This window comes from Delphinus delphis, chromosome 16, assembly GCF_949987515.2.
Source record: "Delphinus delphis chromosome 16, mDelDel1.2, whole genome shotgun sequence".
Taxonomy (NCBI): Eukaryota; Metazoa; Chordata; class Mammalia; order Artiodactyla; family Delphinidae; genus Delphinus; species Delphinus delphis.
The window spans coordinates 45330746-45346760 of record NC_082698.1 but is presented as its reverse complement, the minus strand read 5'-3'; the positions used below and the strand labels follow the sequence as shown (position 1 = coordinate 45346760).

General features: G+C 51.4%; 2 protein-coding genes across 6 annotated transcripts in view; one reads left to right on the top strand and one right to left on the bottom strand.

The window, feature by feature from the left end:
* MARCHF8 (membrane associated ring-CH-type finger 8) overlaps nt 1-5711 on the top strand; it is a 106946-nt gene extending 101235 nt beyond the window's left edge. For 3 of the 5 annotated variants that reach the window (XM_060034618.1, XM_060034617.1, XM_060034619.1), the window contains exons 5-7: nt 2427-2607; nt 4580-4727; nt 5143-5711. In XM_060034618.1, coding sequence (XP_059890601.1) covers nt 2427-2607; nt 4580-4727; nt 5143-5447 — 634 coding nt within the window. In that variant the 3' untranslated portion in view covers nt 5448-5711. Of the gene's footprint in view, nt 1-158; nt 1005-2426; nt 2608-4579; nt 4728-5142 lie in introns of all 5 variants that reach the window. The other 2 variants (XM_060034622.1, XM_060034620.1) reach the window with 2 other exon arrangements.
* Nucleotides 5712-13733: 8022 nt separating this feature from the next.
* ALOX5 (arachidonate 5-lipoxygenase) overlaps nt 13734-16015 on the bottom strand; it is a 54446-nt gene continuing 52164 nt past the window's right edge. The window contains exons 13-14 of the mRNA XM_060033672.1: nt 15592-15762; nt 13734-14429 (exon numbers count right to left, since the gene is read on the bottom strand). Coding sequence (XP_059889655.1) covers nt 14250-14429; nt 15592-15762 — 351 coding nt within the window. The 3' untranslated portion in view covers nt 13734-14249. The remainder of the gene's footprint in view (nt 14430-15591; nt 15763-16015) is intronic.

The following is a 16015-nucleotide window of genomic DNA, read 5'->3' as shown; positions in this document are numbered from 1 at the left end:
GATTCTCCATATGCCTCTGCTCTAAACAATCAACCTGGTTTTATGTGCTGTTTGCTCACCAGGTACCACGCAAGTCTCATTTCTTCACTTTGATGCCTATTTTCTTTTAAAATTGTTTTTACTTTCTGTGCTTTTATTCCACTGTTCTCTGCATGCAGTTCCAGTGCAGTGTTTTCTGAGTGTTGTCACCACAGTCCCGTGCAGTCTGCTGTTGTCTTGAAAGCTCCTCCCTGCCAGAGTTCTCTGACACAAGGGCTCACTGTGACAGTTGTCTGTCAAGACACAGTGCAGGCATCAAAGAGAAATTCCCATGGCTCAGAGTGGGTCCAGGCCTTGAAGCCTGCTAAGAATACCAAAGCCAGAAGAACACTGAAGTTCTCAAAATCCCTGAATGATGTGGGTGAGAAGGCCCCAGATGCTTTGGAAAGTTTTGACTATGCGGAGAGGACTTGCTCTGAAGGGAAACTGATACTCCCTCAAGACCCGTGTCTCAGTATTAACAGGCTCCACCAGAAAGAAAAAAGAACACTGAATCGCAAACCTCTTGGCAGTTCCAAACATTCTTGTGTTTCATCCCTTTCCGCCAATCGTTCAGCGGCCTCAGAGGTGGGAGCCGGCAAGGGGGGCACGCACGTCCTGCTTCTGGACGAGAAGGCAGATGGCGAGGCCGTGTCCAGAAGCCGGCGGCTGCTCCGGTACCTGTTCTCGCTGTCACACGGCTTGAGCACCAGCAGCCTGCACTGGTTCCACGAGCTGGAGAGCTGCACTGCCGGCCCGCACCCTGCCAAGTCCTCCAGCGGGCTGGCTGGGAGCGCGGGCTTCTTCTCCGACGAAACGGGAGATGATGACGTCTTTGAGGACAGCACATCCACAAAACCGAAGAGCAGGGTCCTGCGGGCGCCCCTCTGCTCGGTGGAAAAGGACAGTGACCTGGATGGTCCTTCCCCTCTCTCTGAAAAGGGCCCCCCCATCTCTCCCGTGTCCACGTCAGGGGATGTCTGCAGGTTGGTTTGCCAAGAACCACCATTCTGGCCCTCTCTGCTCCCCACACCTCCGTGGCCTCATCTTGCTTTAATATGTGAAGTTTCAGGAAAATGAATAGGCAGTTGTACACAATTATGGATTAATAGTTTTCTCCAGAATAGATTATTGGTATCATTTGAAAAACCAATTTTTATGCCATGGGTCCCAAGATAGTTTCATAGATGATAAAAGAGGAAGAAGCTACACATATTAAAGGCCAAGCTGACTCTTCTCAACTAAAAATAAGTAGCTTTTGCATAAGGAAAGCGGAAGAAAAAATAGTATCTCCAGTCTTCCAGCTTGATGGTCTAGATATTAAGCATTGGCTTCCCCTCTCGACCTCATTATTACCCCTCGCTCCACCTGCGACACGATGTGCATGGGGAAGGGCTGCTCTTCAGCAGCTCCTTCCTTCCTTTTGACTTGGATGCAGCCACCTCTGCCCAGGTCCTAACACCACTTTTATCTTCCCGGGTGCAGCATCCTTGTCAGGCCTCCAAAAGCTTTCAGAATTCACTTTTGCCGCTACTCTTAGGCCTTCCCCATTCTAACCTTTCCCCAGTGGCCCCTCCTCAGGATCAGCTCTTATCATTTCTTTTAACAATTGGATCAGAAACCCCTCTCACAGAAACAAACAGCCGAGAGCCTGGCCTGGGCCAGAACCCAGTTCCTTTCAGGCCAGGTGTCCCTACCTGCTCTCCAGCTGCTGGAAAAGACCTTTCTGTTTCTCAAAAGTCTGTTAAGTTCCTTGAGGTTAGTAGCTACGTCCTGTTGCATGCACCCTTAGAAATAATGAATGATTTAAATTTCTCACTTATTGCTATGAGTGATCCTGAAAAAAGAAATGAAATTGCAGCATCTTATAATGGTTTTTCAGGTCCAGGAGAAGCACTGTGATTTCTCTGTTACCTCTCTGAGAGAGGACAGAAATATGTAGTTGTGGTGTGTGAAGGTGAGGTCAGTGATTATAGCTAGCAAGCAAAGTTCATCATCTTTTCAAGTCACTGGTATTTTTGAAAGGTAGAGTGCTGGTTTTGTTTTACACAGAAATTTTACCTCTGATTATTTTAATGTCATGTAAGTTCTGGAAGATGTTTCCTTAAATTCGTCTTTTTAGTGAAGTTCTTAAGTTTTACCCAAAATGACTGCTTTGTCATTTTCTTATATCATTTTTTCCTCTCTGTTGCCAAAAGCCACCCAGACTTTCCATGTTGGTGCGGTAAGCTAGAAATTTTTAGTTTGTAGTAATTGTTTTCATTTGTGTTCGTATGTTTTCGTGCTTATAGTCATTTTGTGATGTTTGTTTCGGAACGTTTTCCTTGGGGGGACTGACCTTCCACTGAAGCGTCATCTTCCCTGTTGTGTGGCCCTCCTTGTAATGACTGGCCTTCCTTCTGCCACAGGATCTGTCACTGTGAAGGGGATGACGAGAGCCCTCTGATCACACCCTGCCACTGCACAGGGAGCCTCCACTTTGTGCACCAGACCTGCCTGCAGCAGTGGATCAAGAGCTCCGACACACGCTGCTGTGAGCTGTGCAAGTACGAGTTCATCATGGAGACCAAGCTGAAGCCTCTGAGAAAAGTATGTGCGAGGCCACCCTCGGAAGTACTTTAGCTTCACTGAGACGAGCGCCCAGAAGAGTTAGCACCTGGGACTGGGTGGAGCCCAGGGACTGGGACTGGGTGGAGCCACAGTTGGCTTGAGTTCACTCCTTTAAGAAGTTGGGGCTGGTGTGTACATTCATGTTTTTGGTACTGTTTTCCAAGTCCCTCCTCTCAGGAAGAAGCTCTTTCTGTCCATTCAGTCATATGATGTTTTCTTTTTCCTTAAAACTAAGACTGCCTGCTTGTCTGTATCAGTCATTTGGCCCTTGACCACAGACTGTTTTGTGACATCTTAGTCAGCATTAAACTTTGTATGTATTAACTCTTCAGGCTTTGCCTCTAATTAGGTCCATATAGTGGAGATTAGTATCTCTCTCCAGCACAAAGAACAGCATAACATGGTAAATTTATTTCTGTATACCTGTGACAGGTGTTTCCTAGATGGGAAGTGGGGGCAGATGGGAAAAGAAAGGAACCACAGGCATTACATGCAACACAGCTCTCTTCAGGTCCCATGTCCGTGCTTCCTCTGAAAGGAGCCTCATCCGGTGCTCCCCTCCTGTGTAAACACTGGCCGTTCCATGTGTCTGTGTGCCCAGAATATGGAGAGGCTTTGTTTGGAAGAATAAAAGGTTTGTTCTTATCTCAAAACTCATAAATTGCAAGGGGAATTACATAATCAGGTAACAGCACCAACATGCCGATTCAATGCTAACTTCTATGGTGATCGCTCATATCAGATATTCAGAGAGGGAAGTATTCATTGTGGGTCGGAGCTCTGGGGAAGCAGAGTGGTGGTAGCATCATAGAATGTTTGGTGTTGAAGCAGTTCTTGGAAGATCAGTAGGATTTAGAGGGGAAGTGAAAGGGCTCTAGAGAGGTCAGATTGTCTCTGGAGAAAAGCAGCCACCGCAAAGGTAGGGTGAGCATTTCAGGGGAGTGTGAAAGGCTTGAACTGAATGTGTCTTAGAAAATCAGGGGGACATTTTAGGAGGGAAGCCAGATGAAGATACTGTGTCACACCATAGCAGAAAGAAATCTGGATGCTAGGGAAGGCAGGCGCAAACTACTTAAAAACTGTTTTGTCCCATAAAAGCCTCATTGTTTTTTGGGTGCCTGCTCTATGCTGACTCTTCAAGTGAGTCTTATGGCACTTTGACCAATATAGATAGTCCATGAAGGCTCTACTTTCAGTTTATCCTGCATAGAACCACCTGGAAAGGTTGTGAGCAGGGCTGGCAGAGGATATGCAGTGTTTACACTTGTTCTTTTTCTCTACCTCTATGTGTTTTCTTCTGATTCGGAAACCAGTAAATGAAAAAGAAAATCTGGCTATTTGGAGTAAATTAATGAGCTCCTAGAGGAGATGGGACTGGCACAGACTGCTTGTACCAGGAACTCTTAGCATCGATTTCACAGTGTTGCTGCCAATGTAGCAGAGGACCAAAGAGTGAGCGCCCTCCACCATCACCTTCACGACATAGTGTGACCCATCTGCTAGTGTGTTGTGGTGTCATCAACCCCCTTCTTCCCCTCACTCATGCCAGTCAGCAAGTCACGGAAACTTAAAGTGTGCCACCTGGGTCTTGGGCCAATGTGCTGTTTTCATCAGGACCAAAACCATAAAGTCTTGTATCAAAGCCACTGAATGCCTGCTTCGCCAGAATAAGCAGCCAGGGGATTGCTGGTGGTGGGTCATGGCTCATCTCGATCCCAGCTTCTCTTCATCGCCTAGAAAGTTGGATGTGGACAGAACACCGGTGCCTGGTACCTGGTTGACGCCACATGGTTTAAAGGGAGCGACTCTGAGTGTTTGGGGAAATTCATCTAGCTTGGGAAAGGGGGAGGGAGGAGGGAAGCCAGTCTTAACCATCAGCAAAGCTCTCACCCCATCGTAGCGCTTTACGCCCATGAGCCTGAGCCTCATGCTCTGTGCGTTGTCTTTCCAGTGGGAGAAGCTGCAGATGACAGCCAGCGAGCGCAGGAAGATCATGTGCTCCGTGACGTTCCACATCATTGCCATCACCTGTGTGGTCTGGTCCTTGTACGTGCTCATCGACCGCACTGCTGAGGAGATCAAGCAGGGGCAGGCAACAGGTATGTGCTCAGAACGAAAGGTGCACCCAGGAGATCCTGGATGGCACAGTGGGTCTTAGGATTGGGGTGTTATTCCAGGTTGATTTTCAAGTCAGACCTCAAATGTCTGGGCTTCTGGAAGGAGGCATCAATCATGAGGCACTACGCATCCTTTTTGGATGTTTCTTTTGCTGTGGTGGTAGTTTTTAAAACCCAGTCAGGAGAGATCAAATCATGGAGGGAGAGAATCTCCATGAGTGCCCCCTGGAGGAGCAGGATAAAAGGGAGTGGACATGCTCTTCCACTCCTCCTCCAGCGAAGCAAGATTCGATAAGTTAAGAGTCCATGGTTATGGGAAGTTCAGAAATTGTGTTTTATTTACTTCACATCTTAAATAAGGTCGGCTGATAGGCTAACTGGGTTTTTTCCCTTCCAGGAATCCTAGAGTGGCCCTTTTGGACTAAATTGGTGGTTGTGGCCATCGGCTTTACTGGTGGACTTCTTTTTATGTACGTTCAGTGCAAAGTGTATGTACAATTATGGAAGAGACTCAAGGCTTATAACAGAGTAATCTATGTCCAAAACTGTCCAGATACAAGCAAAAAGAATATTTTTGAAAAATCTGCACTAACAGAGCCCAACTTTGAAAATAAAGATGGACGTGGAATCTGTCATTCCGACACAAACTCTTCTTGTTGCACAGAACCTGAAGACACTGGAGCAGAGATCGTTCACATCTGATGATGTGGAGGGTGTGTAGTTCTCCTGGACATCTGCGAACAGCTGAAGGAAATTGTTTACTGCCAATTGTGTACATTTTCTTATGTCGTTTAATAGCATAGACCGGGCAGGTGACTATTTTTAATGGCTTCTCTTTTTCTAAACCCTCCTTAGTGACTCCCCTGGAAAATCCTCACGTCAGCTGTGCACGGCTGGGTTCTGCTTCCGCCAGCGTGTCTACAGGAAGGGAAGTTGGAAGAGCCCGTAACACCGTGATGGGGCGCTGGCTGGGTTCTGGCCTGTAGTCTTGAGCAGAATGAAAGAATAAGATGCCAAACCTGAGGTTAGAGCAGGAGCTGGTAGCGCCTGGGTCCTGATGCGCCTCTTCCAGTTGGCAGGTCCCCCCACCGACCCTCTGGAGTGGAGTGTTGGGAACATCTAGCCATGAGGAGAGGCTTCCCCCTCACCAAGCAGAGCGCGGGGAGGCCGCCACTGACAGTTCCTGAGCAGACGGGCCGTGGTGCTCTGTGCGTGGTGGTGAGTGATTCACTAAGCAAAGCAAAGCACTTTACAAAAAGAGAATCTGTATTTTGTAATATGTGTGTCCTGTGGGATTGACATTTAAAAGGACGTCTCATTTAGAAACCTTCCCTTCATGACCCTGATTATCTCTTTCACATTATAATAGATCTAAAACCCTTTTTGCCTTATATATGCTAAGAAATGTGACGTCTACTCTGGACACAAGTCCATAAAAGGGACTTGTGACTCTAAAGCAGGACAAACAGGTCTGAGGCTTTTTCATAACACCTTGTGGGAATTAATGGATGCTAAATGGCAATTCGAGCATAATTTCTGTGGTTTTGAGCCTGTTTTGTGACAAGTCTTCATGTCATAGGGCTGCCCTGAATGTTTCTTTTTTTTTGGTCAGCCCGGAAGAAGGGTTCATGAGGTCTAAATGAAAAGAAGCGAGTAATTAGAACAAAACTGAATATTTAAAAACTACTCCTTTAAAGACAAACCTCTCCAGTTTGTGCCGGCTTCACACTGGTGGAGTAGGCATTGCGTCGCCCTGGTCTGGGGCATGCACGCTGCAGGTGCCCCTGGGTGCCTGCCGCTCAGCCCGCCCCTGCTCCTGGCACGTTCTGTGGACCACCGCCCGGGGCAGAGATGCAGACAGGCTGGCTCCGGGGTGAGGGCCAGGAGTGAGCGGCAAACTGCCCTGGTCCACTGTCCCTGCTCCCAGCCACTCCCCTGCCCATTTGTCGCCTTAACTGGACTGAACAGAGAGGATCCTTTAGGGGCCCCTGGCCCTGCTATCAGTCCATTCTGTCATCAGGGATTATCTCCTGTACCATTTTTCATAAAACAAAACCAAAATTACTACCATCAAATGGCCTTTGTCCTTTTAAAAAGGTCTGCTTAAAATTCTGTTTCTGAAGACCAGTTTCATCATGCCAGGCAAATAAGAGTCAACTCCAGGAAAACAGGCCAGGGGAGTCTGCAGTGTAAGTTAGGTCTGCCGGGATGCTTACTCTCCAGGAAGCGCCGCAGATGAGCATCTGGGGGGAGATGCCTGGGGTTCCTGCCCTCCATCCTCTGAGCCTTAGTTGCTTCATCCAGCTGTTAAGAGGAGGAAGCAAACAGAAGATGATTCCTTTGCATTTCAGAGTAGAAGCCCCGTGGTTTGGTTTGTTTTGAAAGCCGGGAGGAGGCGGAAGGATCCTTAAGCTCTGGAGGAGGACTTTGCCCTGCCGTGGCTGCTCTGGTCTGGCAGCTGCTGTCCAGTTGTAGCCCATCCCTGGAAATAGGGCAGCCGGCCCTCTCTGTCTCCCAGGGCACGTCCAGCCCGTGCCTGTGCTCACTGTGCCCCAAAGTGCAATTACCTACACCCCTTCTCAGCCTGGGGACACCAGGCAGCTACAGACTGTCCACTCAGGAGACTCCCAGGTCAGCCCTGCCTGTGCCCCTTAGGAACTGCCTGGGCAAGGCCCCTTGTCCCTCTAACGGCGGATGAGTGGTCAAGGGAAGACTGGGATAGCTTTTTAAGTGGGAATCTTTCCCTTTCCCCCCGGTGGAACCCCTTATGCTGGACTTGAAAAGCACTGAGACTTTCTGCAGAGAGGAGAGTGTGCTTAGGTGGGGCTAGCCCCAGGGCAGCCCACCCAGAGTGCCTGGCGCCCTCCGCGGCAGAGGTGCCTTTATAGCCATGACTGTTGTGTTGCTCCCATGCCCAACTGGACTGTCACGGGAAGCCCTGTCACTTGTTTTTAGGAAGGGCCTAAACACCATCTCGTCACCTCCAGCCAAGCTCCTGAAAGCCTCTGCCTGTGGACAGTCAGCTCCATGTCCTTCTTTTCTCCCCTGGGGTGGCACACAGCTACCCCGTTGCCTTTCTCTTTCCTCGCAGGTCCTGTTGAGCACCTCTGCCCCCCTACTGAGTCCCAGGGCTAATCTCTGCCCCGAAGGGACTAAGGGTGAGTGCGAAGCCCTGCCAAGGTTGGGCTGTGCTGCCATCTAGTGGGAGCTGTGGATCTGCCAGGCATTCCTTTAGTGTCAGCTTGCTCTCTAGTTTCTTTTGGGGGCTTAATTACTCCCCATTTCCTGATCATTCTGTACCTGGCTTTAGTGAGAAGATGACACTTGGATGAACTATATAGAAACGTTGAATGCGCTTGCAGGTCTCAGGGTCAGGGGGGCCGATATTTGTAGGCCAGGTGAGGGGGAGAGGGAAGCAGCCTCAGGGGTGTCACCAGCCAGCCATCTCTGATTTGGCCTCTATTTCCCCTCAAATTATAGTTCAGCTGAAGGGCTTTTGTGCTTGGGTTTATTTTGAGATTTTCCTGAAAATTGTGAAAGACCTCTTCCTACCACAGGCCCCTAATGTCACTTCCTTTTTTACTTCCATCCACTCTTCTCAATCTTATGGGTCCAGTTACAAAACCTGCGGGTGTGCCCTTCCTGGCTACAGACATACGGACCCCAGGCAGCTGGGCCCGTTCAAGAGCCTCCGCTAAGGCCTGCACGGGTCCGAGCTGCCCCCGCTGCCTGGTGGTCGGCTGCAGAGCTGGAGGAGGACTGGGCACGGCAGGGTGTACAGATCCACGACGGTGTGGATGTGGCCTGATGCAGATACACGTTTGAGGTACTCTCCCTCTTGGATCTGATCTGAAATATGCAGCTTCCATCTCTAGTCCAAGGAGAGACTGAAACATAGGGAAGTAAAAGCATTTGTCTTTGTTTTGGAAGTAATTGTGCAACTCATCACCTGTTCAGATGCAGTGTTTGTAGGAGGTTGATTGCTAATAAAGACCAAATTTACACTGGCATGTGTGGTGTAGTTTCTAAAAGGCACTTCACATTTGAACTTTTTCTTAACTTAGAGAATTTCAAGTTATCTAAATGTCTAGTTTTGTATCCCTTTGTGTATGTTCACTGTTCTTCGGCATTACTGCTTGAATAATTCTCTGTATTGCGGGGGGTGGTTGTACTATACACAGGAGTATCTAATTGTAGCAATAAAGCTTTTCTTTAAAAAGGAGTTTTTCCATGAAAGTGTTTTCCTGCAAGGAGGCTGGGAACACTGGCAAGCACTCCAGTGGTCTGGACCCCTTTCCGGGTTCCTCTGGCTTGCACATCAGGAAAGTAAGTCATGCAGACTCGCGTGCAGATTTGGTCTGTCCCTGTGAGGGAGGAAGGATCACTGGCAGTGGGTTCTGGAGGATGTGTGGGCGTGGGAGTGAAAGCTGAAGTCGTTCTCATAGGTGTGCTTGTCTCAGACATCCAGGCTCAAACAACTTGGACTCACCACACTCAAGTTCTCTCAACTTGAGAGAAGCCAGACTCAAGTTCAGGGTGTGCATGGCAGCACGACCACTGGAATGGTACATTGCTTAACTGGCCTTATCTGCTGAAACATATACTGAAGCACAGCCCAGCTGAGTGAGGGAACGGGGCAGGGCCGACGGGGCTGCTGTCGATAGCTTAGCCTGGCTGCATCTCCTGGCTCCTGGCGGGGCTTCCCTGAGTAATGACAGTGCCGTTGATCCTCCAGTCTCGGGACTGCAAACCACTCCCGGGTCTGGGAGTGCCGAGGACGGGCACCTGGCTTCACCTTTGTACACCAGGTGAAAGGAGGGAGGCCAAGGTCGCCCCAGCATACTGCCCTTGGTGAGCCGGGAGAGTCCGTCCACGAGTGCAGGGAGACTGGGGAGCTAAGAAGCAGGAGGGTGCTTTGCCAAGTGTCCTCCTTGCCTGACTTGGGAGAAGAGGTCCCCAGAACTGAGTGGAGCTGTTGAGGCCCCTAGAGGAAGAGGTGCATCTGCTCGGGTGTGGGCTCGCGGGAGGGACAGAGGCCAGCGTGTGCCCCAGCCCTCCCCCGAGACCTCCCTTGAGCTCAAGCGTTCAGTTGGAGGGAGTGGCGAGGAGCATGGAGCTGAAAGAGGAACCTTCTGTAAGAATGCGAAGTGGGGACTGCCCATGAGGAGCCTCTACACTTTGGGGACCCGATGAGTTTGCATTTGGCTGAAGAGACGCCCAGTAAGGTCTTGTTGCCGGCGGGCTTGAAACAGTGCCACCCCCAGGCCTCTCTTCCCTTTGACACCAGCCAAAAAATGACGGGTTGGGGCCGCTGATGGCACAAACCGCTAGGGGTGGTTTGAATCCTCTAGGTCGGAGGGGGGGGGGCCACCACTGCTCGCAGACCAGCCTCCTGTTTCATAAATGTACTTGTAGACGTACAGCCTTGCCCTTCATTGACACTGTATTCAGCTTATTTCCTGCTACAATCGCAGATCGTATGGCCTGCAAAGCCTACAATATTTACATGCCCCTTTACAGAAAAAGTTTGCCAACGCTTGGCCCGTGTGATCAGCGCCCCCTAGAGTTGTTGCTGCACAGCCCACATGGTGTGAGCGGCATAGACGACCCTCTCTAGGGCCTGTCTTTTCTCCCAGCCTCAGAAGTGCAACAGAGAGCAGGAGTCCCACTGCACGTTGGGTCAGGAAAGAGCTGAGAAGGGTAATTCAGGGGGGAGAGAGGGACAGGGATGAGCCAGTTCCTCTGGGCTGGCAGGCCCAGCCTCTGGGCCGTCAGAGAAGCCTCATCGGCCCTGCCTCGCCAGGCTGCCTCCCCCGGAGCTGAAGTGAGAGGAGCGCAGTCCAGGCTCTGCGGGCACGATCTCAGCGTCCCCTCCGCATTAGGTAGGCGTCTGGAGGTCCAGGGGTCCAGGGAGCCAAGCTGGGCTCCACTTTGTTCCCCTTGTCCAGCTTCCACCCTTTCACTGGAGACACACAGTGCCAGGCGCTCGGCAGAGGGGAGCTAGCCCGGCCGTGCTTCCCGGCACTGCTGTGGCACAGTCTGCAGGGGGACCAGGGGGAGATGGGAAAAGGCAACACAGGTGGTTGTGAGAAAGAGTAGCCTTGTTATCCTTATTCTCCTGCGCTTCTGTTGTTAAAATGCCCTATTATGAAGCAGTGATAAGAGTCGCTGGTAGCACTTGGCAGGGGTGCTTTTTATGGATTGGTTGGTTCATACCAACAAAAACTTGGTAACACAAATGTCCCTCCAGATTTTTCTTGCAGAACTTTTCTGTCCCATAAAATCCAGTCACCTGGGAACCCTGGTCCCGGGACTCTTTGCTCAGCCATAGGAGGTGTGTGGTTCCCTGAGGATTGTATAAGTGCCTGTGTCACACTCCTGGGGGGATGCCCATAGCTTTTATCCGATTTTCAAAGTGGTCTGTGCTTCCCCTCCACAGGAACGTCCCTCACCCAACACTAAGAACAGGTACTCCAGTCTGACCCCCATGTATAGCAGGGAAACTGAGGCCCAGGGAGGGCATTGCTCTGAGTCACGGAGACCCCTCTGACTCAGGGCTCTCCTCCCACCCCACCCTCCAGATCTCAGCCAGTTTCTGGGGTGTCTAGGAAGAAATGCAGCCAATTTCCAATTCCCCCACCCCATCTGATTCCACCCTGTGGAGGCCCAGGCCCAAGAGACAGAGTTGGGCTCTCTGGGCTCATCCCACCATTTATGATGGAGGAAGCGAGGGCAGACGTGAAGCTCCTGGGAGCAGGGCTGCCCGCTGGGTTGAATTAGCATCTGCCTGGCCGACTTCTGCCTGTTGGAGTCCTGCCCCCCAGAGGCCTGCTGGCAAAGGCTTCACTGCTTCAGAAGCACTTGTAAATTCTTAAAATGTTGGAGATGAAAGGTACTCTGGTGCGAGATCACCCAGAGGCATCACAGCAGATGACGTGTAAGGCCCTGGTAGGCCCAGCTCTCCTCCAGCTGGTGGCCTCTCAAGGGTTCCTTCTCTTCGCTGAGCTTCAGTTTCCTCACCTGTGGACTGGGGCTGACGCTCCCCACCAAGCCCCTTCAAGGCGAGCTTTAGAGGTCAAGGCAGTGCTCATGAGTCCCCACATTTCCCTTTTTGAAGGGTCCACCCAGGAATGTAAATTGGTGCAGCCACTATGGAAAACAGTGTGGAATTTCCTCAGAAAACTAAAAACAGAGTTGCCATATGATCGAGTAATCCCACTCCTGGGCGTGTACCCAGACAAAACTCTAATGTGGGGCTTCCCTGGTGATGCAGTGGATAAGAATCCGCCTGCCAATGCAGGGGACACAGGTTTGAGCCCTGGTCCAGAAAGATCCCACATGCCGCGGAGCAGCTAAGCCTGTGCGCCACAACTACTGAGCCTGCGCTCTAGAGCCCGCGAACCACACAACTGCTGAAGCCCGCGTGCCTAGAGCCCGTGCTCTGCAACAAGAGAAGCCACCGCAATGAGAAGCCCGTGCGCCACAACAAAGAGTAGCCCCCGCTCGCTGCAACTAGAGAAAGCCCACGCACAGCAACGAAGACCCAATGCAGCCAAAAATAAATAAAAACAAAAAACCAAGAAAATGCCCTCTAATGTGAAAAGATACATACATGCATCCCTATGTTCACAGCATAAATGTGGTGTGTGTGTATAATGCAATATTACTCAGCCATAAAAAAGAATGAAATCTTGCCATTTGCAGCAACATGGTGGGCTTAGAGATTATCACACTAACTGAAGTAAGTCAGAAAGACAAATACCACATGATGTCACTTTTATATGGAATCTAAAAAATGACACGAACTTATCTATGAAACAGAAACAGACTCAGAGACGTAGAGAATGGACTTGTGGTTGCCAAGGGTGGGGGGCGGGAGAGGGATGGATTGCGAGTTTGGGATTAGCAGATGCAAACCATTATATATGGAATGGATAAACAGCAAGGTCCGGCTGTAGAGCACAGGGAGCTATACTCAATATCCTATAATAAACCATAATGGAAAAGAATATGAAAAAATTTGTGTGGGTATATATATATATATATATATATATATGTATGTATAACTGAATCATTTTGCTATACAACAGAAGTTCACAGAACATTGTAAATCAACTCTACTTCAATAAACTTAAAAAAAAAAGTCCACCCAATGTTCCTTGCCCCAGGCTGTACCAGTGCACATGGAGGTAAGAGGGTACTTCAGACCCAGGGATCCTACGGACACACTGCTCCTCACTACTTGGGGTGTCAGGCTGGCGGGGGGAGGATGACCCCTGGGCTAAAATAGAGCCGACCAGATGGCCTAGGGTGGCTGGCCTAGCACATCAGGTGTACACTTTCCTGAAACCCTGTGGATTCCACTGACCCAATTCTGAAGCCAAGGGCTGGGGGCTGGGGCTGGGTGTGTGTGTAGGAGGAGACAGAGGACTGTCATCCCCAAGCTCAGGGCTGGCTCTGCTTCTTGGGCCTGAGGAAAGAAAATGCATTTTTTAAAAAGGCATGTTGCTTTCTCTGCCATAGGAGAAAACAGCCCCCAGCCCCCAAGACGATGCCTGGAATCTGTAGGGTAGGTGCCCAGCTGGGAGGAAAGTATGGGAGCAGCACGGCGGTGACTTATGCCAGCCCTAGGCCACCATTAGGGCACAGAAATAAATACGGCGGGTCCCCTATCCTCCAGGGGCTCTAGTTCCAAGTGTGAGACCACGTGGGAGGATGGAAGAGGTTTGAACAAAGCCCTGGGGGAGAGACGAGCTCTATCTGGGCAACTAGGGTGTCTCCCCAGAGGGGATGAGATCTGGGATGTGTTCTGAAGGAAGAGTAGGAGTTTCTGGGCAAAGAAGAGAGAAAAGCACTCTTTCTCCAGACTGAGGGTTGGGGGGAGGCTTTTGCCTAGACGGGATCATAATGATTATGGCTTTTTGGGGTTGGGGAGGGGATTGAGCTGTTTGGGGTGATTGGAACGTAGCATGTAGAAGGAGACCTGTTTTAAATAAACTTTATTTTTATGAAAACCAGTTCTTAATGCATTCAACAAGAATTTATTTGGGCACCTACTGTATGCAAGAAATTGAACTAAGCATAAATAGAACAGAAAGTAATCATCCCGTGTCCCCAACAAGAGCAAACATCCATCAGTTATGCTGCTCTGTGGGGCTTTCCTGCTGCAGAAGCGCTGAGCTGGGTGGTGGGCAGGAAACTACACAGTCCTCTGTGTAGGAAAGGTCCCTGCAGTGTTTACACACTTCGATCAAAGTATGGGATTCACTAGAGACTGAGGAACAAACAGGAAAATGCACCGAAGCTTAGCTATATCAAGGTCTAACCTGGGGAGCCTTTGGTTTGAAGCCAGGAGCCTGGGGCCTGCGGGCAAATTCCCAGGAATCTGAAGGCCTGCTCTGCAGCCGCCCTGGGAGCCTGCCCTCCTGGGCAGGCTGGAGTCTGGTTGCCGAGCCCAGCCTGGAGCAGCTGGCCGTCCCGGAGTGAGACGGGCTCAGGCGCCACTCAGATGGCCACACTGTTGGGAATCCGGTCTGGGGACAAGTAGTAATACGGCAGCTTCTTCTTCTTATTGCGCTCGGCGATCACGCTGACGATGGTGTCAAGTTTCTTACGGAATCGGGCCATGGCCTCCTTTACAGGTGTCTCGATAAAATGCTCCTCCGGGTACATGCCTAGGAACAGCTGAGGACCCAGACACGACAGAGACACGTTAATCTGCGATGAGGCGATGTAAACTGACAGGCCTTGTCCCACCCCAGAGACCATCCTTTGGGAGGCAAGGCGTGTGCTCATCCCCCAATCTCCACCTCCTGCCACCTGCTGAGAGCGCCCCGAGAATGCTCCTGGGCTGGGACCTTACGGATCAGTGCCCTGCCGCAGGGTATAAGGCTATAAGGACGTGTAAAGGTGCAGGCGGACGTGGAGGTGGGGGGTAGTCCTGGCCGTGGTGGGCATGTGGCCTGGTCCCAAGCAGCACTCCCGCCTTCCCGCCTGAACTCAGGGCAGCAGGGCCACAGGGGCCAGTGCAGGCCTTCTCTCCAGCCCAGGACGGCCACAGCCAGGCTCTGTTGGGGGTGGTATGCCCATTTGCACACCCACACAGATGCCTGCAAATTAAAACTAAGCGTACCTTTTAGAAACAAACTATGGGATTGTTAAAATTGGAAAGTTTCATACCCAGGGCTGGTAGAAGTGGGAGAAATATCCCGTGCTCTTGATGGGGTTTTAGATTTAGTTTGTGGAGGGCAATTCAGTCTCAACATTCTTTGACCAAGAAACTCCTCTACAAGGAACGTACTGGTTCTACGGACACACGTGCCAAGACCCATACATGCAGATGTTAGTGAGGGACCACGACATTAGCAAAGGTCCCAAAGCACCTCAGATGCCAACGAATGCCTGCGGGTCTGGGGCTGGTTCAACTGGCCCGTCATTCTGAGCAGCCATGTGCCGACACCGTGGGGCTGTGTCTACCGAGAGACGGCTTTGGGATTAGCTTCGGTAGGTTGTATGTGCGTGGGAATGTCTCAGAAGATACCCAGGAAACTCTCAGCCCCACCGCTGGGGTGCCGGGGAGAAACCCACATGACGGAGCTTTGTCAATGGCGGGGGTGGGGGGTGCCCTTGTGGGGAGTGTCCCAGTGTCCCCCAGCTCTCCTGCCCCGCCCACGCTGAGCTCCAGCCAGGCTTGGGCCTGAGGGCTTCTTGGGCCCCTCCAGCCTTGCAAGTCAGGATTCCTGGCCAGCAGGGGTCCAGCCTGAGCCCTAAACCACAGAACCCTGGGGTTGAGGAGCGGGTTAAACCTTCTGACTCCCGGAAGGGGCGAGAAGGCCTCCGGTCTCACCTCATTTTCCTGGAACTGGCTCAGCGCCCACACTGCACCCAGATGCCAGCAGGAGCGGCCACGGTCGGGCAGCATGTCCACGATCTGCTCGATGGTGACCACACCCTTGACCTTCGGCGGCGGGGCTCGCATGGTTGGGGGGGCATTGGGGATCCAGGAGTACCAGTCGTACTGTGGGGATGGCCACCGACTCGCGTGGGCACCTCTGCGGCACAGCCTCCGCCCACCTTCGTCTCCTGCGCCTCCTCCCGAGTCCCCTCTCCCGCTCCAGCAAGGCCAGGGCAGGCCCCTCCCTCGGGCTGGCGCCCAGTGCTTAGCACGGAACCAAACCGCACCAGGAACACCGGACTCCTGGCCCCGGGGCTGCCTGGGCTTCGTCCACCCCCGTCTGTCTGGAAGGCGAGGAAGTGGGGCGGTCCGCCCA